This window comes from Equus quagga, chromosome 1 (genome assembly GCF_021613505.1).
Source record: "Equus quagga isolate Etosha38 chromosome 1, UCLA_HA_Equagga_1.0, whole genome shotgun sequence".
Taxonomy (NCBI): Eukaryota; Metazoa; Chordata; class Mammalia; order Perissodactyla; family Equidae; genus Equus; species Equus quagga.
In genome coordinates, this window is record NC_060267.1 from 22,683,589 (window position 1) to 22,702,097 (window position 18,509).

An 18,509-nucleotide genomic window follows, 5' to 3' on the forward strand; every position below is an offset into this window, starting at 1 on the left:
CTGACATCTGAATGGAGGACTGCTCTAAGCTTTGATGCTCAGACTTCTTCTCTACATCCATTCAGTCCTGGGTGATCCCATCCTGTCTAAAAACTTTAAATCCCATCTCTGTGAAACATGACTTCCTAGTTTTTTCTCTTATCCTGATCTTTGTCCTTGGAGTCCATACTTGTATATCTGACAGCTCACCTGCATCTTCACTTGGACGTTTAATTGGAATATCAAACATCAAACTCATCATCCTCTTCCTCAAACTTGCTCTTCATTTAGTCTTCCCTATCTCAGTAAATGGCAAGTGCTTTCTTCTAGTTTCTCAGGCTAACAATCTTGAAATGTTTCTTGATTTCTGTTTGTCTCACACTGTACTTTTAATCTTAAGGAAATCTTTATTGCTCTCTTCAAAACATCTCCAGAGTTGGACCATTTTCACCACCTTCCCTGGTCCAAGCCACCCCTAGCAATAACATTCAAACTCATCTCCTTGCATTAGCTTTTGCAACCTCCCACCCTCCCTATACTCTATTTCTGACACTGCAATCTAGTTGATCATATTAAAACTCAATTCAAAAAACCCTCTCATGGATTTCTACCTACGGCAGCTAAAGTCATCCTGTTAGACGATAAGGCTCTGAATGATCTGCCTCCCTGCCTTTTGAGAGCTTTTTGACCTAATTTCCTGCTATTCTGTCCCTTCCTCATTCCACTCTAGCCACACAGGCTTCAGTGATATTCCTTGAACTTGCCAGGCAGGCTCCTGCCTCAGGGTCATTGCTGTCCTTCAGAGTTTCACTAGATGTCACTTTTTCAATTAGGCTTTTCCTGAACAGCCTATTTTAAATATCACCTTACCATACTTATCCTCCTTCCCTACTTTAATTTTCTTCATAGATTTTATCACTGTGTAACTTATTTGATACATTTGACTTATTTACTTTATTTTAATATAAATTCAATGAGGGCTGGCATTTTTATCTCTGTGGTTCGCTTCTGTATTCCCAGAACCTAGAACAGAGCCTAGAACAAAGTGGGATTCAAAAAATATTGAATGAATAAAAAAGTGAGTGAATGAATGAATATAACAGATTGCTTTTTAATATGTATGCCATTTGAATCAGAAATTTCTTTTCTACTAATTTATTCCAAGAAAGTAATTGTGCAAGTGCACAAAGAAACATATATTGAAACATTTTTATTAAGAATGAAAAACTGGAAACAGTACTAGGAAATTGGATATTAAATAAATTACGGTACGACTATACCATGAACTGCCATGCTCCCATGTAAAAGGATGTGGCTTTACTTTTATTGACGTGGAAAGATGTTCACAGTGTATGGTTAAATGAAAAGGACTGCAAAAGATGCGTGCAAAAATGTTAATATTGGTCATCTTTTGCCAGCAGGACCATTTGGTAATATTAATTTTCTTCTTCATGTTTTGTGTATTTTCTGAATTTTTGTCTAATTATAACCTATTATTTTATATCAGAAAAATTATATACATATATAAAACCACGTTGTCAAATCTTTCACAAGTAGCCATTTTCTGCTTGGTTTTCCTGTAAGGGAGGAATACTTGGCTTGGAGTCCATGAACGGACCTCACAGAATCTGTGAACTCCTCGTAAGATCTGTAAGCTAGATTTTCAACACACTTGCGTATGTGCATTTTCAGATCGTCGCAGTAGTCCATATTCCCGGGTGGGTCTTCCTCCACATTGTGACAGTATGCTCTTGCGTTCATTCTTGGTAAAATAGTGAAGACTCATCTTCCTCGAGTCTGCCACTTTGAATTCTTTCTCTCCAGTCTTTCTCTAATTTCCACCTGGTTGGTCTCAGTCACAACTAAGTGAGTTGAGGTTTGAGAGGGTCCAGCATTAAGCAGATACTACCCTTTATCCAACGACTTATTTCAAGTCCTTCACTCCGGTGGATACCCTTTTGTGGTGGGGTACTCACTTATTATCAGAGCTTTACCATATCTGTTCTTTCTCCATCCTTGTGTAAGACCTTTCTCAGATTGATATTTTAAAAATATACACAGTGCCACTAAATCTTCTTCCCCTCCACGATCATAGCTCAAAGTGTTGTTTCTTAGAATTTTTTTCTATCTTGCTGTCCTCATCATTAATAGTAATAAATTATCTCTATTTCATGAGTGGCCGTTTTTTCCTTTTATTTTATTGTAAACTCAGTTATGTAGGGTAGTAAGACGGAGAGGTTGTTTTTCAAGCCATCATGTTCAATGCCAGGGCTTCAATCGTGAATTAATTCCATTTGCTACTGATCTTTCCCCTTGGTGAAGGATTTTGGCTCCCAGCTGTATTATTCATGAAGAAACTTTGTTAACCTCTCCAATCTAGCTACCTTCCTTTCTTGCAGCAAGACTTTTATAATATTATTCTTATTAGTTTTGAAATGGCTAAACTTAATTTTCACTTAATATTGTGTTTATTATTGAGGATCTCTAAGCGTCAGTGTTATTTGGCCTTGTTCATTGCCGTATTCTCAGTGCCCATAGTAAATATTTGCTGTAATAAATGAATAATCAATCATCGTTTTAAAAATACACCTTTCCCTTTATGATTTAATACAAGGAAGGTATTTGTTTTCTAAAAATGAAATGATTGGCTTCAGAGTCATGAATTGTTGGACACTGGATGAATTCAAACAAACTGGATGACCATTTGATGGGAATATCATAGATGAGATTCAGGCATTGTTATTTGGGTATTTTCTCATAAATTTCTGTCTGATATTCATGCTTAAGTTAAAATCCACTCTGAAAATTTGCTGTTTCAATAGCATGCATAAATATATCATGGGAAATATAAGTCATAATCATGGTGTTTATGGAGTGCTTATTCTATCAGGAACTCTGCAACGTATGCATTTACAACTTTCATTTCATTAAGTTCTTAAAACAATCACGTACGGTTACTTTTACAACTCGTATTATCTCTATTTGATAGGGGAGGAAACTGAGGCTTGGGGAAGATTTTTAACTTGTCCAGTTAGTGACCTATGGAGACAGGATGAAGACTGTAAGGCCTTTTAAATTGCTGCGTTATACTGCCTCGCTGGTGACCAAATACCACTAAAAGCAAAAGAATAAAAATAGAATCAATATGATTCTGATGAGGAATGCTAAAAAATACACCTTTTTCTCCTCACGCTGCCATCTCCCTCAACATCTGAGGAATCATTGGAAGAGGCAAGGTGAAACAGTCAGTTTTCTCTGATAAATGAACAAAGTCGCCTAACTCACAATAATTTTAGCCCTACTGCTGGACTTCACTTTGCGTATTTTATTGGATATGCCAGTGCCCCCATAAGACCAGTGCTGTCAGCTAGTTTCTGTAAGAGTGGATTAATCTCCTGTTTTTGCCTCTAACTTCTGTCTGCTGGTTTCTGTATTCTTTCACTTAAAAAATGTATTCAAATTGATAGTTATTCTCAGAATTGGTATAAGAAGCTGGACTTTATACATGATGCCTAATTAGGATTATTGACAAATAATAAAAATAGTTACCATTGACTGAGTGCTTACTGTGTGTCAGACGTCCTGCTTTACATGGATTATCACACTGATTCCTCATTTTATAGATGAGGAAACTGAGGCATGAGAGGTTGGGTCATAGGTAGGAGTGAGAGGCTCAGCTGGGCTGTCAGTTCCACAGCTGGTGCATTGGACTTGTTTACAACTGTGCCATCCGTGAGCTACGCCAGTGCTACGTTTGGCACTAGAAGTGCATGTGGCTTTTCTTCAGGTGGCTAATTTACAACTGGGTTGTAGCTTAATGTACTGAGATGATCTAGTCATTTTTCTATTTAGGTTTAATTTAAGGCAGCAGAAAAATTCTCATTTCATGTGGTGTGTAACCTTTTTGTCACATGAGACATGACCTTATTTTTATCCTTTGATCTTGAGTTATGAAGGAGGTTGTTAAAATGAATGATGTCTCGTCCACTGTTGCCTATTTCTCTGAAGCCTAATCTTAAATCCGTTTATATTCACTCAAACAATCGCTTTTAAAAATGTTGATAGATTTTATTCCAGTTGTATGTTTTCCCCATGGTCACAATTGTAGTGTATCAGTTAAGGTTCTTGGTTGAAGGGTGACTTTGGAGGTGGTGGGTGGGAGGGCAGCTTACGGAACTGATGGGAGGCTGGGGCACTGGAATTTGGAACAGGCAATAACTGAAGGCGCCCTGCTGGGTCAGTAAGCAGGAAGCAAGATACCGAGTGACCTTAACATAGCTGACCAGGATGCTGCTGCCCTAGCACAAAGCAGCTCCCTCCTCCCTCCATTCCTTACTGTGTTCCATCAAGATTCCACTCTGAAGGAAGAGTGTCAGATTGCTCGGGTATGTCGTGGGCCTGCCCCTGGCTGTACCATGAGAAGGAGGGAGGATTTGACCTCTTCACTTTTTGAAATGAAAAACATAGCTAACATGTACTATCTTTACTCAGTGTCTTGTATGCGCTGAGTAATGTTCCGAGTGCTTTCTTAAATGAACTCATTCAAATCCTCACAGAAGTCCTTTGAGGCAAGTATATTTCATACCCCATTTTGTAGTTGAGTAACCAGATGAGGCACAGATTGGCAAAATAGCTCACCACTGCCAGGAGGGGTACCCGGATGTGAACCTGGCAGCCAGGGCTTAGGACTTGGATGTTTAACCACTCTGCTCTGCTGAGCCTGGGTGTGGGGGATGCAGTGGGGGAAAAGGGAAGGAACCAGGCCTGCCTCCCGCTGAGACATCACCTAGAGGAGACAGTGGAGTTCTGGAAGTAAATATGATTGCTATTAGAGAAATGATTCATTAAAATAGGCCCAATGTTCATTATAAATCCTTTTTAACTTATAAGTATGCAATAATCATATTTTCCCGTAATTTTTCTTCATACGATTTTGTACATCTTAGTAGTGACTGATGTTGAAGATATGGATCAACTCCTTTCAACCTGTTTTCCCTTCTTTTAATGTGAGCTAAATTTAGTGAATACTAATCATGTGCTTGGCACAGTTTTAAGTGTTTTACATGATTATTTATTTTTTCTTCATTGATTTTTTTTGTGTATTACATATCTATTTCATTTTTAAAAAAGCTGAGTGAATAATGCTAATGAAAATGTAACTTTTGGTGAAATATTTAACTTCTGAAGGGTTGTTCTTGTTTGTAGGGCATAGTGTCAGCCTCATTGTTATTAAAGATTTGTTTTAGTACCTCAAGTTTAGGAATTCAATACAGGTGGCATTTCTAATAACAGCTAGAGGAGGAGACCCGACAGCAACAATAGGGTCCTCGCCTTGATGTGTTAGGAACTGACAGGTATATAGCAATTGGGCAGTATGTTTGCTGATATTTTTTTAAAAATGCAAACTCTTCTTTATCATTATCGAATTCACTTGTGGGATTGATTCAATAGTGAATACCTGTTAAATGATAATATAGAAAAGATTCTGTAGTTGTGTCTTCTGGATCAAACACCAAATAAGTTGGTGTTTTACTTATTCTTAAGTTCTAAACATGATTTGTATTCTCGACTACTTAGTTTTTTATCTTAAAATAAAATTTTTACTATATATTACATTAAAGAAGTAATACATGATTAATGAAGAAAATTCAAGGATATGAAAAAACATGAGAAGCTTCTTCACATTCTTTCCCCCTAATTGTACTCCTCTGATGTAGCTGCTGTTAGCATCTTGGTATGTATCCTTCTTGATCTTTTTTCTCTAAAGAGATACATACACACGCACAAACACACACACACACACACACACACACACAGTTTTGTCAAATAAAATCGGATTCTACAGAGTTTTTTGTTTGTTTACTTAATAGTAAACATTGTTGGCATAGTTTTGTGTCAGAATCTCATTCTTTTGTAAAGCAGCATGTTGTTCCAGAATACGGATGTATCATAATTCCTCTATGAGTGGAGAGTTGGTATTTTATCAGATTTTCGCTATTTCAAACGTGTAGTATTTCTTACCAAGTAAAGTCAAACTTCCCTTGGCAACATGTGTTTCAGCAGCTACCTTCCCATTTCTCCAAAATGTCTGTACTTGTCCCTTATTTCTCTCTGCCCATTGTCTCTTGAGCCTACTTCATGCGGAATTCTTCCCTATAAGGTTTTCTGAAATAGCTTTAGGGTCACCAAACACCTCTGTTTTGCTAAATGCAGAGGTTGTCTCCCTCTTACTTGACCTATTAGTGGCATTTGACACAGTTGATTCCTCCCTCTTTCTTGAGAGATCTTCTTCATCACTAGGCCTTTGGGACATCACTCTCCTCTAATCTCACTAGTCACACTTATTGGTTTCCTTTGCTGGTTCTTCCTCAAGATGTTAGATCAGTCTTCTTTCATCTATAATAATTACTTAGGTAATCCCTATGCCTCCATGGCTTTCGATACAGTCTGTATGCCTTTGACTCCCAAATTCCTGTATCCCTTATGGACCTCTCCCCACTCCAGACTTGTAGGCCTGGTTGTTCTCCCTACATGCCCCTTTGAGTGTTCATTAGGCTAAATAGAAACCTTAAACATAGTATATCTGAGTTGGACACTTAATTCAAATTATCTTAATTTTCCTTCTTTTGAGAATATCTTGATTTCTTTTTCATTTCTGAAGGATATTTTTGCTGGGCATAGGATTCTGAGCTGACAGCTTTTTCTTTCATCACATGAAAAATATTGTGCTATTTCCTTTTGGCTTCCATTGTTTCTGCTGAGGAATCCACTGTCATTCTAATTGTTTTTCCCTTTACGTAAGGTGTCAATTTTTTCTGACTACGTTCAATATTTTCTTCTTTGTTGTTAGTTTTTTAGAAGTTTAATTACGAAGAGTATTTCTTTGAATTTATCTTGTTTGGAGTTTGCTTAGATTCTTGACTGTGTGAGTTTATGTCTCATCAAATTTGGGACGTTTTCAGCCATTATTTCTGCAAGTCCTTTTTCAGTTCCCCTCTTTCTCCTCTTTTATAGACTCGAATTATACAAATGTTAGACCTTCGGTTAAAGTCTCACAGGTCTCTGAGACTGTTCATTTTCTTTTCAGTCTATTTTCTCTGGGTTTTTTAGATTGGATAATTTTTGTTCTATCTTTCAGTTAACTGATTCTTTTGTTGGTCCCTCTATTCTACTATTTAGCTCATCCTTTGAGCTTTTTATTTCAGTTATTGTATTTTTCAGTTCTAAAACTTCCATTTGTTTCTTTTGTATATATTTACTTGGTTCTTATTCTATTTTTTTCATTTCTTTCAAGCATGTTCAAACATATTAGTAATTGCTTGCTTTTATCAATGCTTCTTTAAAATCTTTGATGGGTAATATTAACATCTCTAATGTCTTGGTGCTGATAACTTTTGGTTATTTTTTTTCATTAAATTTGAGATCTTTTTGGTTCTTGGTATGATGTGATTTTTGATTGAAACCTGGACATTTTTGTTTTATGTTCTGAGACTTGGATCTTTTTTAAACTCCCTGTTTTAGCTAGTTTTCTGTGACACTGATCTGGCAGCAGATAGATGGGTGCCATCTTGTTACTTCCAAGTGAAAGAGGCTCCCTACTTGTCTTCTGTTGAGAATTGCGGGGGAGCTCCTATTATTTCTGGGTAGGGGTGGAAGTTCCAACTCCCTACATGGTCTCTGCTGACACTGTGCTAGGGATGGTCTCATTACTGCTGAATGATAGTGAAAGTCCTGACTCTGTACTGGCCCTTCTCTGACACCATCCCAGTGGGGAGTGGGCAGTGTGTTTGTTACTGTGAGATGGAGTGGAAATGTAGGCTCCTCCTCCTGTGATCTCTGCTGATGACATGGAGCAGGGGGCTTCATTACTGGCCAGCTTGGCTCTCTGCTTGGTACTCTCTGTCACCACTCTAGCAGAGGTGTTGGGTACCTCATTTCTGCTTCAAGAAGGTGGAAATCTAGGCTCCCCACTTAACCTTTGCTGGCATGGTTGGGGATGGGGCCACAGTCTTTTTCTGTGGTGTTTGGCTGGAATAGAGAGGTTATTCTCTAAAAGTTTTTGTCTTGCTAGGCTTCCTCTTTTCTGGTACTTTGGCTAGAGAGAGCAGGCTTCTGTGGGACTTTTTAAATTTGTATCCGTTGATATTTCCAGGTTTCTGGCTTCTTCAGCTTCAAGACTGGGATATATGAGGCAAAAATAAAACCCAGGAAACTCAACACTGTGTTGTTCCTTGGGTCCTGAGATCTGTGGCTGGTTTTCTCTTTTTTCTTCGTTGTTCAGGCTCTTCTTATGTTTGTTTTATAATATGGTGTCTAGCAGTACTTAGTGAGAAGAATGGGGAAAACATATCTACTCCATCTTTCTGGAGAGAGAAGTTGTGTCAATAATTTTTGAACTTTATTTTCCATGGGCCTCATCTAGCTCTTCTTCTCTGTGCAGGTACCTGGAACTGGAAAGCAGTGGCCATCGGAATGAAGTAAGGCTGCATTACCGCTCAAGCAGTCACCACCCTCACACAGAAGTGTTTCCTTACATTTTGGCTGATGACAAGTGGCACAAGCTCTCCCTAGCCATCAGTGCCTCCCATTTGATTTTACACGTTGACTGCAATAAGTAAGTGAAATGTTCTCAGTTCAAGAAATGGAAGATTCCAAGAAATGACTGTCAACTCACCTCACTTACCTGATGTTCCTTTTTCGCAGAATATATGAAAGAGTGGTGGAAAAGCCCTCCACAGACTTGCCTCTGGGCACAACATTTTGGCTGGGACAGAGAAATAATGCACATGGATATTTTAAGGTATCTTTTGACTAAATTCTGAGCATGAAATCTAAATGTAAATACTTTCTAATGAGTTTGGAAAAGCACATTTTGCTTTTCATGGTGTGAAACAAAAGAATTTTGCTTCTATAGTTTTTTTTTCTATTTGTGTCCCTTTCTATTTTTTTTTTTTTTTACATTGGTGATTTATTTAGCTGGCCGACACTATTTTCTCTTTTTTCCTGAATGAGGTTGATCTTGAGACAGTACAGAGATGATCGCAAGGCTGCAATCAGGGCAGTTAGCATATCATTCTTGCAATTAGGCATTCAAAGTAATAAAAATTTAAAATGTTAATATTAAAATAAATTCTCCACCATTGATATATAACCTTTGATGATACTTTTATAGGGATGTTAATAATAGAGGATTGAAAACTTTTCAATATTTGTTATTCATAGTCTCCTTGAACTCCAGAAAGTAAGAAAGAATACATATGTATGCACAAATCTATCAAAACTAGAAAGCAGTCATAATTTATATCTTTTTCTTTAGTATCTACTTAGTGATACTCTCCATAGAATTTTATCATTGTAGAGGATCTAAAAGACATCCCGTTTAACTTTCTATATTCTAAGGATGAAGAGATAAAGTCCAGAACATTGCTTGACTCAAGTCCGTAGTGGAATCATTTTTCTCCCAGTGACTGTGACAGTGCCTGTAATACAGAAGTGACTTGGCAAGTGGTTGTTAAAGAAAAGAATGATAGGTCATGTGTCCAACTCGTAGATTTCTAGGTAGAGTAGGTACTGATGATTTTAAAGTGGTGTTCTAAGCATGGTCTGTAATCCTAGGAAGACAGTTTAAAAACTTCCTTAAACTGTTACCTGAAAACCAGGTGCTTTCAATATGTTATTCCGTTGAATCCTGATCTTGCTGGCCTTGATGCAGGGTCTTTTATCCTTTTATCTCTCTTTTACATAAGCATAAACCTGCTTGGAGAGGTTAAGTAACGTGCCCAAAGGCAGCCATGGGGAATTGATCCTATGCTTGTGAATCCTGAAAAATCAATGCTCTTTTCCCATGTAAGGGATGGCAAATTTGTGCTATGAGTGCCCGGTCTCCTCTATTTAATCATGGTGGTCTTTCCTATGGAGCCCAGATGTGGCCTCAGAATCCTTCTCACACATCTGTTATGTATGCTACTCCAGAGGTTGTAAATTTAACTCATAATTTTTGTGCAGCGCACAAACTATATAACTGTACATGGTAGCCTCATTTTCATGTTGCTGCTTCCAAGTGATAGGAGTTTGTATACAAGTTGCCTCTTAATTCAAATCCCAAGCAAACGACAGATCCAGCAATTGCCACAGTGTATACTAAAATATTTATCATTCCACTGACACTCTTTTTATACAGTGCCGTTAATAAGATTAATCATGTAGAAGATATAGGCCAGTATGTGACTGGTAAATCTTTGTAGATACATTCAAAATTGTCTTGACAATATGTTGATGCTGTCGTCCCTGTCATTAGACATTCTTTTTGCATTTTTAAAAGGATAAATTGAAATATTAATTAAAGAAAATATATAAAGTTGATGAAGGAAGAGAGAGGGGTGGTGGATGAAAGGGACAGCTGGAATGTCTGATGAGGTCATTTCTGAGCTACCATTTGGCCTTTGCTTTAAGAGCCCAGTAAGCTGGAAGCTAATTATACCTTAAAGACTAAGGATGCCTGTAAATTTTGCCTATAAACGTGTGATGTGGCCCTCTGTGTAAAATGGGTCATTTTCAGCTGGCATTTTAAAAATTTTTTATACTAAACTTTCTGTACTCTGAAGGGCTTGTCATTAAGTTCTGCTGCAGCTGTTTAATAAATCTGTTGTCCTTTTTAAGTTGAGAAATTAGTTTTAAAAGATCCAACTGAAAAATGAGAAATGCTCAAATGAGCATTGCTCTGTGACTCAATTTTTCTATCCTTTTCTCTTTGATGATTGCAGTTCATTTAAAATTGGTATCCAGTTTCACTGTTGCTGAAACCAGGAGTGGTTTTCAGGTTGATTTTTAAAGGTCATTTTCAAGCCTTTTTTCAAGCGGCTAACTAAAAATAACTTCTCAAAACAACATGACTATTGCCTTTTAATTATATCTTGACATTTAATCTTACGGCTTTAAAAATATTCTCAATAGGAGAGTACATGGATAATCATCTATTTCGTCTCATGTATTTCTTCCCTTGATTTGACGTAGTAGTCATGTATTCAAAAAGGTTTTATTTAGGGATTTCGGTGAGTCTGTCCTGTAGTGTTTTTCTTCATGAACTTGACTGTTGAACATAATTTGGGTAGATGAAAGTAATATGTCTCTTTTTAAATTTTTCACACACAGGGTATAATGCAAGATGTGCAGTTACTTGTCATGCCCCAAGGATTTATCGCTCAGTGCCCAGATCTTAATCGCAGTAAGTCCATTAGTTCTTGCACTGTGTGATGAAAAGTGTGCTTCCTGCTTAATTTTGTCCAGAATGTCAGTTTGAAATTGGAGTTCCTGTATATTAGTTGTCAGCACAGACTTAACCAGATGGAACCCCTTATAAATACAACTTGACCAATGTAGTGTTTGTAATTCTAGCCTGTCCAACTTGTAATGACTTCCATGGACTCGTGCAGAAAATAATGGAGCTGCAGGACATTTTAGCCAAAACATCAGCCAAGGTAAAAACTACTTGTAAATATAGTGTGGGGGTGCTCAAAAATCCTTAAGATTCCTCATAGTTCCTTTATAACCACAGATGTCCACCTTTGAGACTTTTCTTATACTCTCTTGTTTGTTAGTCCTGAATCTAAATCTCTGCTCAAGGAAAGAGTTATCAGTATTCAAACCCTAGCCATCTGTATAACAAATGATTCAGTAAATCAAGAGTGAGGCAGATTACCTGGTTTTTACACTGCTTATTGCAACAGGATTTATTGTTTAATTTCATTTTTATTATTATTTAGTTTTTCATTACGAGGAAAGAGGTGAGAGGACTTTGTAAAGAATATGGGCACTAGAGTTATGTCAAGGAAATGGCCCCACAAATGCTTTCTGCCACTATGTTTCCGTGGTAGGGTTATTCACTGTCTTATGCGTGTATCAAATTTACTTATAGTTTCACCAGACTGTTGTCATCTTGCATAGTGGTTACTGATAACCTGCAAGTTGTATTGTATATTGATGATTTGTTTCTGACACAATATAGGTTCTAAAATTTATGTTTTCACTTGAGTGAACATATTCATGAAGTAAAACGTTTTTAACAATGGAAAATGCTTCTCTGCATTGTGGGTGATGCCATTTTAGTCTTCATTTGTATCTTATAAATTATGCTTTTTTTTTTTTTCCAAGGCAGGGAGCAAATTTACCATGAAAATGAGGAGGGGGAAAAGCCTTTTCTTTTTAAAGGCTTAAATATATTTATAACAAATGGTTGATAGGTATAGTCATCATGACTGCCATGCACTTAAAAAAACCCAGATGCCTACTGGAGTATTTTGTGTTTCTGTGTTGCTGGAATGGCGAACAATATGAACCCCTTCCTTTGTGCTACAGCTGTCTCGAGCTGAACAGCGAATGAATAGATTGGATCAGTGCTATTGTGAAAGGACTTGCACCATGAAGGGAACTACCTACCGAGAATTCGAGTCCTGGACAGACGGCTGTAAGAACTGCACGTGCCTGGTACGGCTTCCACTGGAGTTCAGACTAAGGGAACTCAGATGCCCCCACTGTTTAAAAATTTATTAAAACAATGTAATCATGAAAATTTCAAGACCTGTTTCCTCAAGACACAACGTTAAAGTGCTAGGAAACCCGGTCAAATCTAAAGAACTGTGTCTTGCATTATTAAAGACGCTTTCTAGCCTATAAAGATGATTATGGTTTAGGAATGCTGTAAAGTGTAAGTTTATTGGTACACATGTGAAGTTAGCAATTTAAATTGGGTTACTAAGGTGATTCCCAAGGGATTATGTCCTGTTATCCTTAACATTACCAGGGATTTTTCCCCTGATGTGTTTATTAATGCATTTAAAAGCAATTTTATTGAGGTCATATTGTGTAAATTTCAGGCGTACATTATTGTATTTCATTTCTGTATAGATTACATGTATTAATGCATTTTAATACAACTAAATTATGTGCAGCATGAAATATTGTGACCAGATTGGGCCATATAAGCAAATAATAGAGTTTAAATAGGTAAGATAATCTTTAAAAGTTAGCTAATAAAGTGGAATGCAAATTATAGAGTTGAAATAAATATGATTTTGCTAATTGTTCACTAATAAAGTAGAATATTTAGTGCATTGGGATTTCAAAAATTGTTTGTTTTCAAAGAAAAGTTCAAACTAGTTTGACTTTGAACATTTAAATTCCACATGAATTCATTTGTTAAAACTTTTTTACTGGAAAGAAGTCAGAAGTCTTTGTGAATTAGCCTTAAAAAAGAATTTCTCCAAGTTCATCAAGTTTATTCAAAAGCAGAATATCACACATGTGAAAAAGTCAAAGGCAGCTCTGAAATAGCCATATATGTGCGCACGAGTGAGCGTGCATTATGATTTCTATTCAGGAACTTATTATGTTCCTATGTAAATTATAACACTTTGCAAATATCCTAAAGCCTTCCCAACGTGTTTGACAGGGGCCAAAAATCGAATTGAATAAAATAAGGAGATGTGGTGTAGTGAGGTCAATGAAATGACTAGAAGAACCGTTGGCTACCTGGGAGTTCTGGTTGACCTTCAGGAATTAAATTCCTTGCTTTCTGTCTGCAGTTAGGTGCTTCTTGTGATTGTCAGCACCGCCTTGTGGTGGTGGCCTCTCTGAGCTTAATATCCATGGGAAGATTCTGAGTCCTGAGACTGAGTCTCCAGGATGACAGCAGCTATTCCAGAAATCTCCTGGTTTATTGATGCTCATTTTATGAGTAATCTGGGGAGACATGAGTGCCCCAGGCTTAGCCTTGGCCTGCTATTTCCCTGTCAGTGTGTGCTCTTCCCTCCACCCAGATCATTTCCACCTCACCTCAGAAGGTGAGAAGTCTAGCGCATTTAGGATCAGTTGCTGGAGAAAAGATGGGAGCCAATCACCAGCTGGGTCAGGATCCAATCTGTATTACTGTGGGTCTCTCTGGATTATGGGTTTTATGGCATAATAACCAAAGAGAATGGTGGTATCTATGACATTTCATGTGAAGAGTTTGAAATTTAAGGAACAGATTAAAAATACTTGAGGATGATCAAACTGCAGCTTGGAAATTATTTAAATATTGTTTTCTTCTCAGAATGGAACCATCCAGTGTGAAGCTCTGATCTGCCCAATGCCTGAGTGCCCCCTTAAGTCAGCTCTTGCATACGTGGATGGCAAATGCTGTAAGGAATGCAAATGTGAGCATAACTTTTATGATGAATACTTTTTTGGCAAAAATAAAGCTGTGTATTAATAAATATTCACCCATCATTGGATTAATCTCGGCAAGCTAAATAGCTTTTTAAAATGATAAAAATAGGAAGAATACCTTCTCTATTTTGGTTGACCCGTTCTTTTCCATTTAAAAATGCTATACTTGTCTGCTAGCAGGAAAATTTTTTCTTGGAGGAACCTATTCTATATAGTGACAGTAGTAGGAAAGACATATAAGAAATTTAAGTGGAAGGCATTTCTCTCGTTACGCAAATTGATAAAAATACTTCCAAAATAGGTTAAGAATGGTTCACACTCAGCCACAATAACCAAGGAAATCCATGATACAAATGACCTTCAATAGCAGATGCTACACGAACTCCATTAGCCCACACCACAGAAGTCCACATTATTATAGAATCATCCAGTGTAGACAGAGCCATGGTCTTAATTCATAACAGCACTGAGTGAAGAATCTGTCCTCCTTTTAGCAGCCATTGTATGCACTTCACTTCTGATGTCTGGAAATGCTCTTTGAATCCATAGCTATCCTCAAAGGGGTTCTATATCATTCATTTAACAACAGAAAGCATTTCATCTATGTTATTTGTACTTTAAAAGACTGCCCTTAAATCCTCGTTAAAAGTAGCATTTAAAAGTTAGCTGTTTTTATGCCAAGGAATAGTAACATATGGGAACTGAGTTGCTGTAAAGTCTGTAGAATATATAGGGTTGTGTAAGTGCAGTATAGTAGTACCTCCTTATCTGTCAGTTTGCTTTCTGTGGTTTCAGTTGCCTGTGGTCAACTGTGGCCTGAAAATATTAAATGGAAAATTCCAGAAATAAACTATTCATAAGTATTAAATTGCATGCCATGCTGTTCTGAGTAGCATGATGAAATCCCACTCCATCCTGCTGTCCCACCACGGACCTGAAGCATCCTTCTGTCCAGAGTGTCCACCTGTTGGTCACTGAGTAGTTTGCTCGGATATCAGATTGACTGTTATAGTATCGCAGTTCTTATGTTTAAGTCACCCTTATGTTACTTAAGAATGGCTCCAAAGCACAAGAGCAGTGACGCTGGCCATTCAGACATGCCAAAGAGAAACCGTAAAATCTTTCCTTTAAATGAAAAGGTGAAAGTTCTCAACTTAATAAGGAAAGAAAAAAAATCATATGCTGAGGTTGCCAAGATCTATGGTAACTTTTATTATAGTATATTGTTATAATTCTTCTATTTTATTATTAATGTTAATCTCTTACTATGCCTAATTTATAAGTTAAACTTTATCATAAGTATGGACATCTAGGAAAAAACATGGTATCTATAGGGTTCGCTACTATCTGCAGTCTTGGGCATCCACTGGGGTCTTGGAACGTATCCCCCGCGGATAAGGGGGACTACTATACAATCACACACACACACACACACACACACACACGCTCACACACATACACTTAGGGAAAGGGGAGGGGAGGGAAAGGGGAGGGGAGGGAGAGAGAATTCAGCGGTGCATTTGCTAGGGTTTCTGTTTACCTGCTCCGTTACCATTCCCATGCCTTTCTCTTGCCTACATAGTGTGCAATGTGCTACTGCTGGAGAGAGTGACAAGTTATCAGAGTAAAATCAGGAAGTCACTTCATAGCCCATTGGTTCAATTACCTCAGGAGCTCTTTTATATTTCATTTTGTTAGACTTTACATCGAAGCCAGTCCATTTCACGAAAGTGTATTAGCCTAGTCAAGTAAGTTCGGCCGAACCAGGAAGGATTCAATGCGATTGTTCTTACACATGTCACTAGCTAATTTCCTTGGTGGGGAGTAATCTGAGTTTTCCGCTGAACTTGTCTTCATAACTAAAAGCTTGTGGTGATGTTGTGTAGTTTTCTTTGTAGATAGCTGGAGGTGGGAGAACGAAGGGCCCTGTATAGGGCTTTATATTCATAACACAACAATAGTAGGAATCATACTTTTTGCCTACTTCTTTTATCCTTCTTTCCACCAATACTTCTACATTGTTACCTGTGAATATGATAGATTTGCATTAAGTGATGTCGATTTTATTAGAGACAGGCTGATTGAAATAATGGACCATCATGATAAACGCATTAGTCAGAAGTAGTGAATTTCAGTTCCGATGTTACCAATTGTCTCTGTTCCCAACTGTAAGCTGCCTGCTAAATCAGACTGTGCTTGAAATCTTCCCAGCATACAGTTAGACTTAATGCAATGGTAAAATATTTTAAGATTCATTAATGCAAAGTGCTTCTGGCAGACCTTGGTGTTAATGATTGAAAATCGACGGTTTGCCTCATATATAAAGTAATGAAAGCTGAAAGTAAGTGATCAGTGAGGAGACCACAACATCACTGAACAAATGCCACAATAATTCATTGGCATCTTTATTCAGTCTTAATAAAAATATTAAGAATAAAATGACTTTATCTTTCTGGTCATATTCAGTGCCGTGGAATATAGAGGATTTGTGCCTATATTTGTTTGTATTTCAAATATTTGAACTTCTAGTTCTGATGAATTCAATGTTTTGCAAGAGCTAGTAAGATATTTTCAGTAAACACCCACAGAATTTTTTTTCCTAAGGGAAATAATTATTTAGCTCATATGGTAAATATTCTTAGAGATTATTTGGGAATGTCTCTCCAGGTGTGCAATTTTAAAACCAGTCACTAAAAATATTTCAGGGAATGTTCTTCTGAAAAGTTTTGCAAAAACTTATTTTAAAAAAGATAGCATTTAAAATACATTTAATAATCATTAACTAGCTTGCTGAGATTGTTCTGATTTTCATATGTGCTGAAAGTGGGAGAAGCCAAAATACACATAGGTGTGTGTGTGTGGTGTGCAGGTGTGTGGTGTGTGTGTATGTGTGGTGTGTGTGCATCTCACTGTTAGGTACAAAGGGAAAGAAACAGTCTCATTTTCCTGTGTTAATTTTGTCAGTATTATCATTGTTATAATTTATAAAAGCTTGATTTCAAGGAAATATAAGTTAGATTCTATGTTTTTTTACTTTTTAAAATATAAATATAAGCCTTCCTCTTATACCCTGCACTCACCTATCTTTGAAAATCTTTTGCTCAGTAGCCCTTTTAATGACATAAATTAACAAAATATATTCTGTGGTGAGAACTGTCTCAAGAGATTAATCACTTATTATTCCTGAAGCCCTTAGAAGGTAAAGCATGTGACCTCCCTGCTGAATTTTACTCTGTCATGACTGAGACAAACAAAGCAAGTGCACGTGGTCCGTCATTTTTCCACGTTCTTTATTTAATGCTTTCAGGCTTCTTTCACCAGTGCGCTTCCTGCAACTCCCAGCAGCCCTATTTTGCAGTCTGCTTTATATTTCCCCTCTGTAACTTCAGCTCCGGCCCTTTATCCAAATATAAATCCTGATGAATAGTAAGAAGATTGTTGTTCTGGGAAAGAAGTCAGAGAGAACCAATTCTTTATTTGAATCTACATAAACAAAGTGTTGGGAGGAGAGTCTTAACCTTTCCCACCCCTGCCAGTGAGCTCCTCTGGTGGAACCAAACAGAGACAGATATAATCCAAGGGCAGGAATGCCAATGCCAAATCATTGAGGTCATAGTAATCACAACTATATCGAAGTCCTAGCACTTCCATAGGTTAGAAGGCTCACGCTTTCTTCCTCATGCCATCTTTACAACTCTCTAAGGTAGCTGTTGCCTCCATCTTTCTAATAAGAGGGAATACGTGACTTGTCTGGGAACACACAATTAGTTAGAAATCACAGAGAAGTTCCTTCTGAAAGTGCTGTGCTTTGTGAGCCTACTTCTTTCTTTAAAATCGTCCGCTGCAACTAATCTAAGTGATCCACTACTATCGACTGGTAGCTAGGCTTACCATACAAAGCCGTTTGAAGTCCTGGCTAAGTCTAGGCAGAATTACAAAATAAGCGGAGTCTGCCTTTATCCCTCTATCTTCTTCCATTTCAGCACCATCATCACCTCCTTTATCCCAGTCAGCGGCTCTCAACTAGCCATCCACAAGATTGAATGACACAAATTCAAGGTAGTGCTAGAAAATGTAAAGTGTAAATATTTTAGGTGACTTTAACTCTGAAATAGGATGAGGTCAAACTAAAGTATGTAAAATGTCAATCTAGATTTCAAAAAGCAAAGAATTATCAGAAAATAATTGACTAAAGTTCTACGAAATAGAAAGTTGCTGAGAGTCACTGATATTAGAAAGAATTTTAAACTTTTCACTGCATTTATTTATTTCCTTTCAGTGGATTGTAGATTCAAGTTTGAACACAGAGCTCTGCCTTACAGAAA

The 18,509-nt window shown here is 37.3% G+C and overlaps 1 protein-coding gene across 1 annotated transcript in view; it reads left to right on the forward strand.

Moving 5' to 3' along the window:
* The window catches only part of NELL2 (neural EGFL like 2), a 303,898-nt gene that overhangs the window by 71,951 nt on the left and 213,438 nt on the right, over positions 1-18,509 (forward strand). The window contains exons 5-10 of the mRNA XM_046642268.1: positions 8,420-8,593; positions 8,683-8,779; positions 11,131-11,203; positions 11,374-11,456; positions 12,334-12,462; positions 14,069-14,171. Coding sequence (XP_046498224.1) covers positions 8,420-8,593; positions 8,683-8,779; positions 11,131-11,203; positions 11,374-11,456; positions 12,334-12,462; positions 14,069-14,171 — 659 coding nt within the window. The remainder of the gene's footprint in view (positions 1-8,419; positions 8,594-8,682; positions 8,780-11,130; positions 11,204-11,373; positions 11,457-12,333; positions 12,463-14,068; positions 14,172-18,509) is intronic.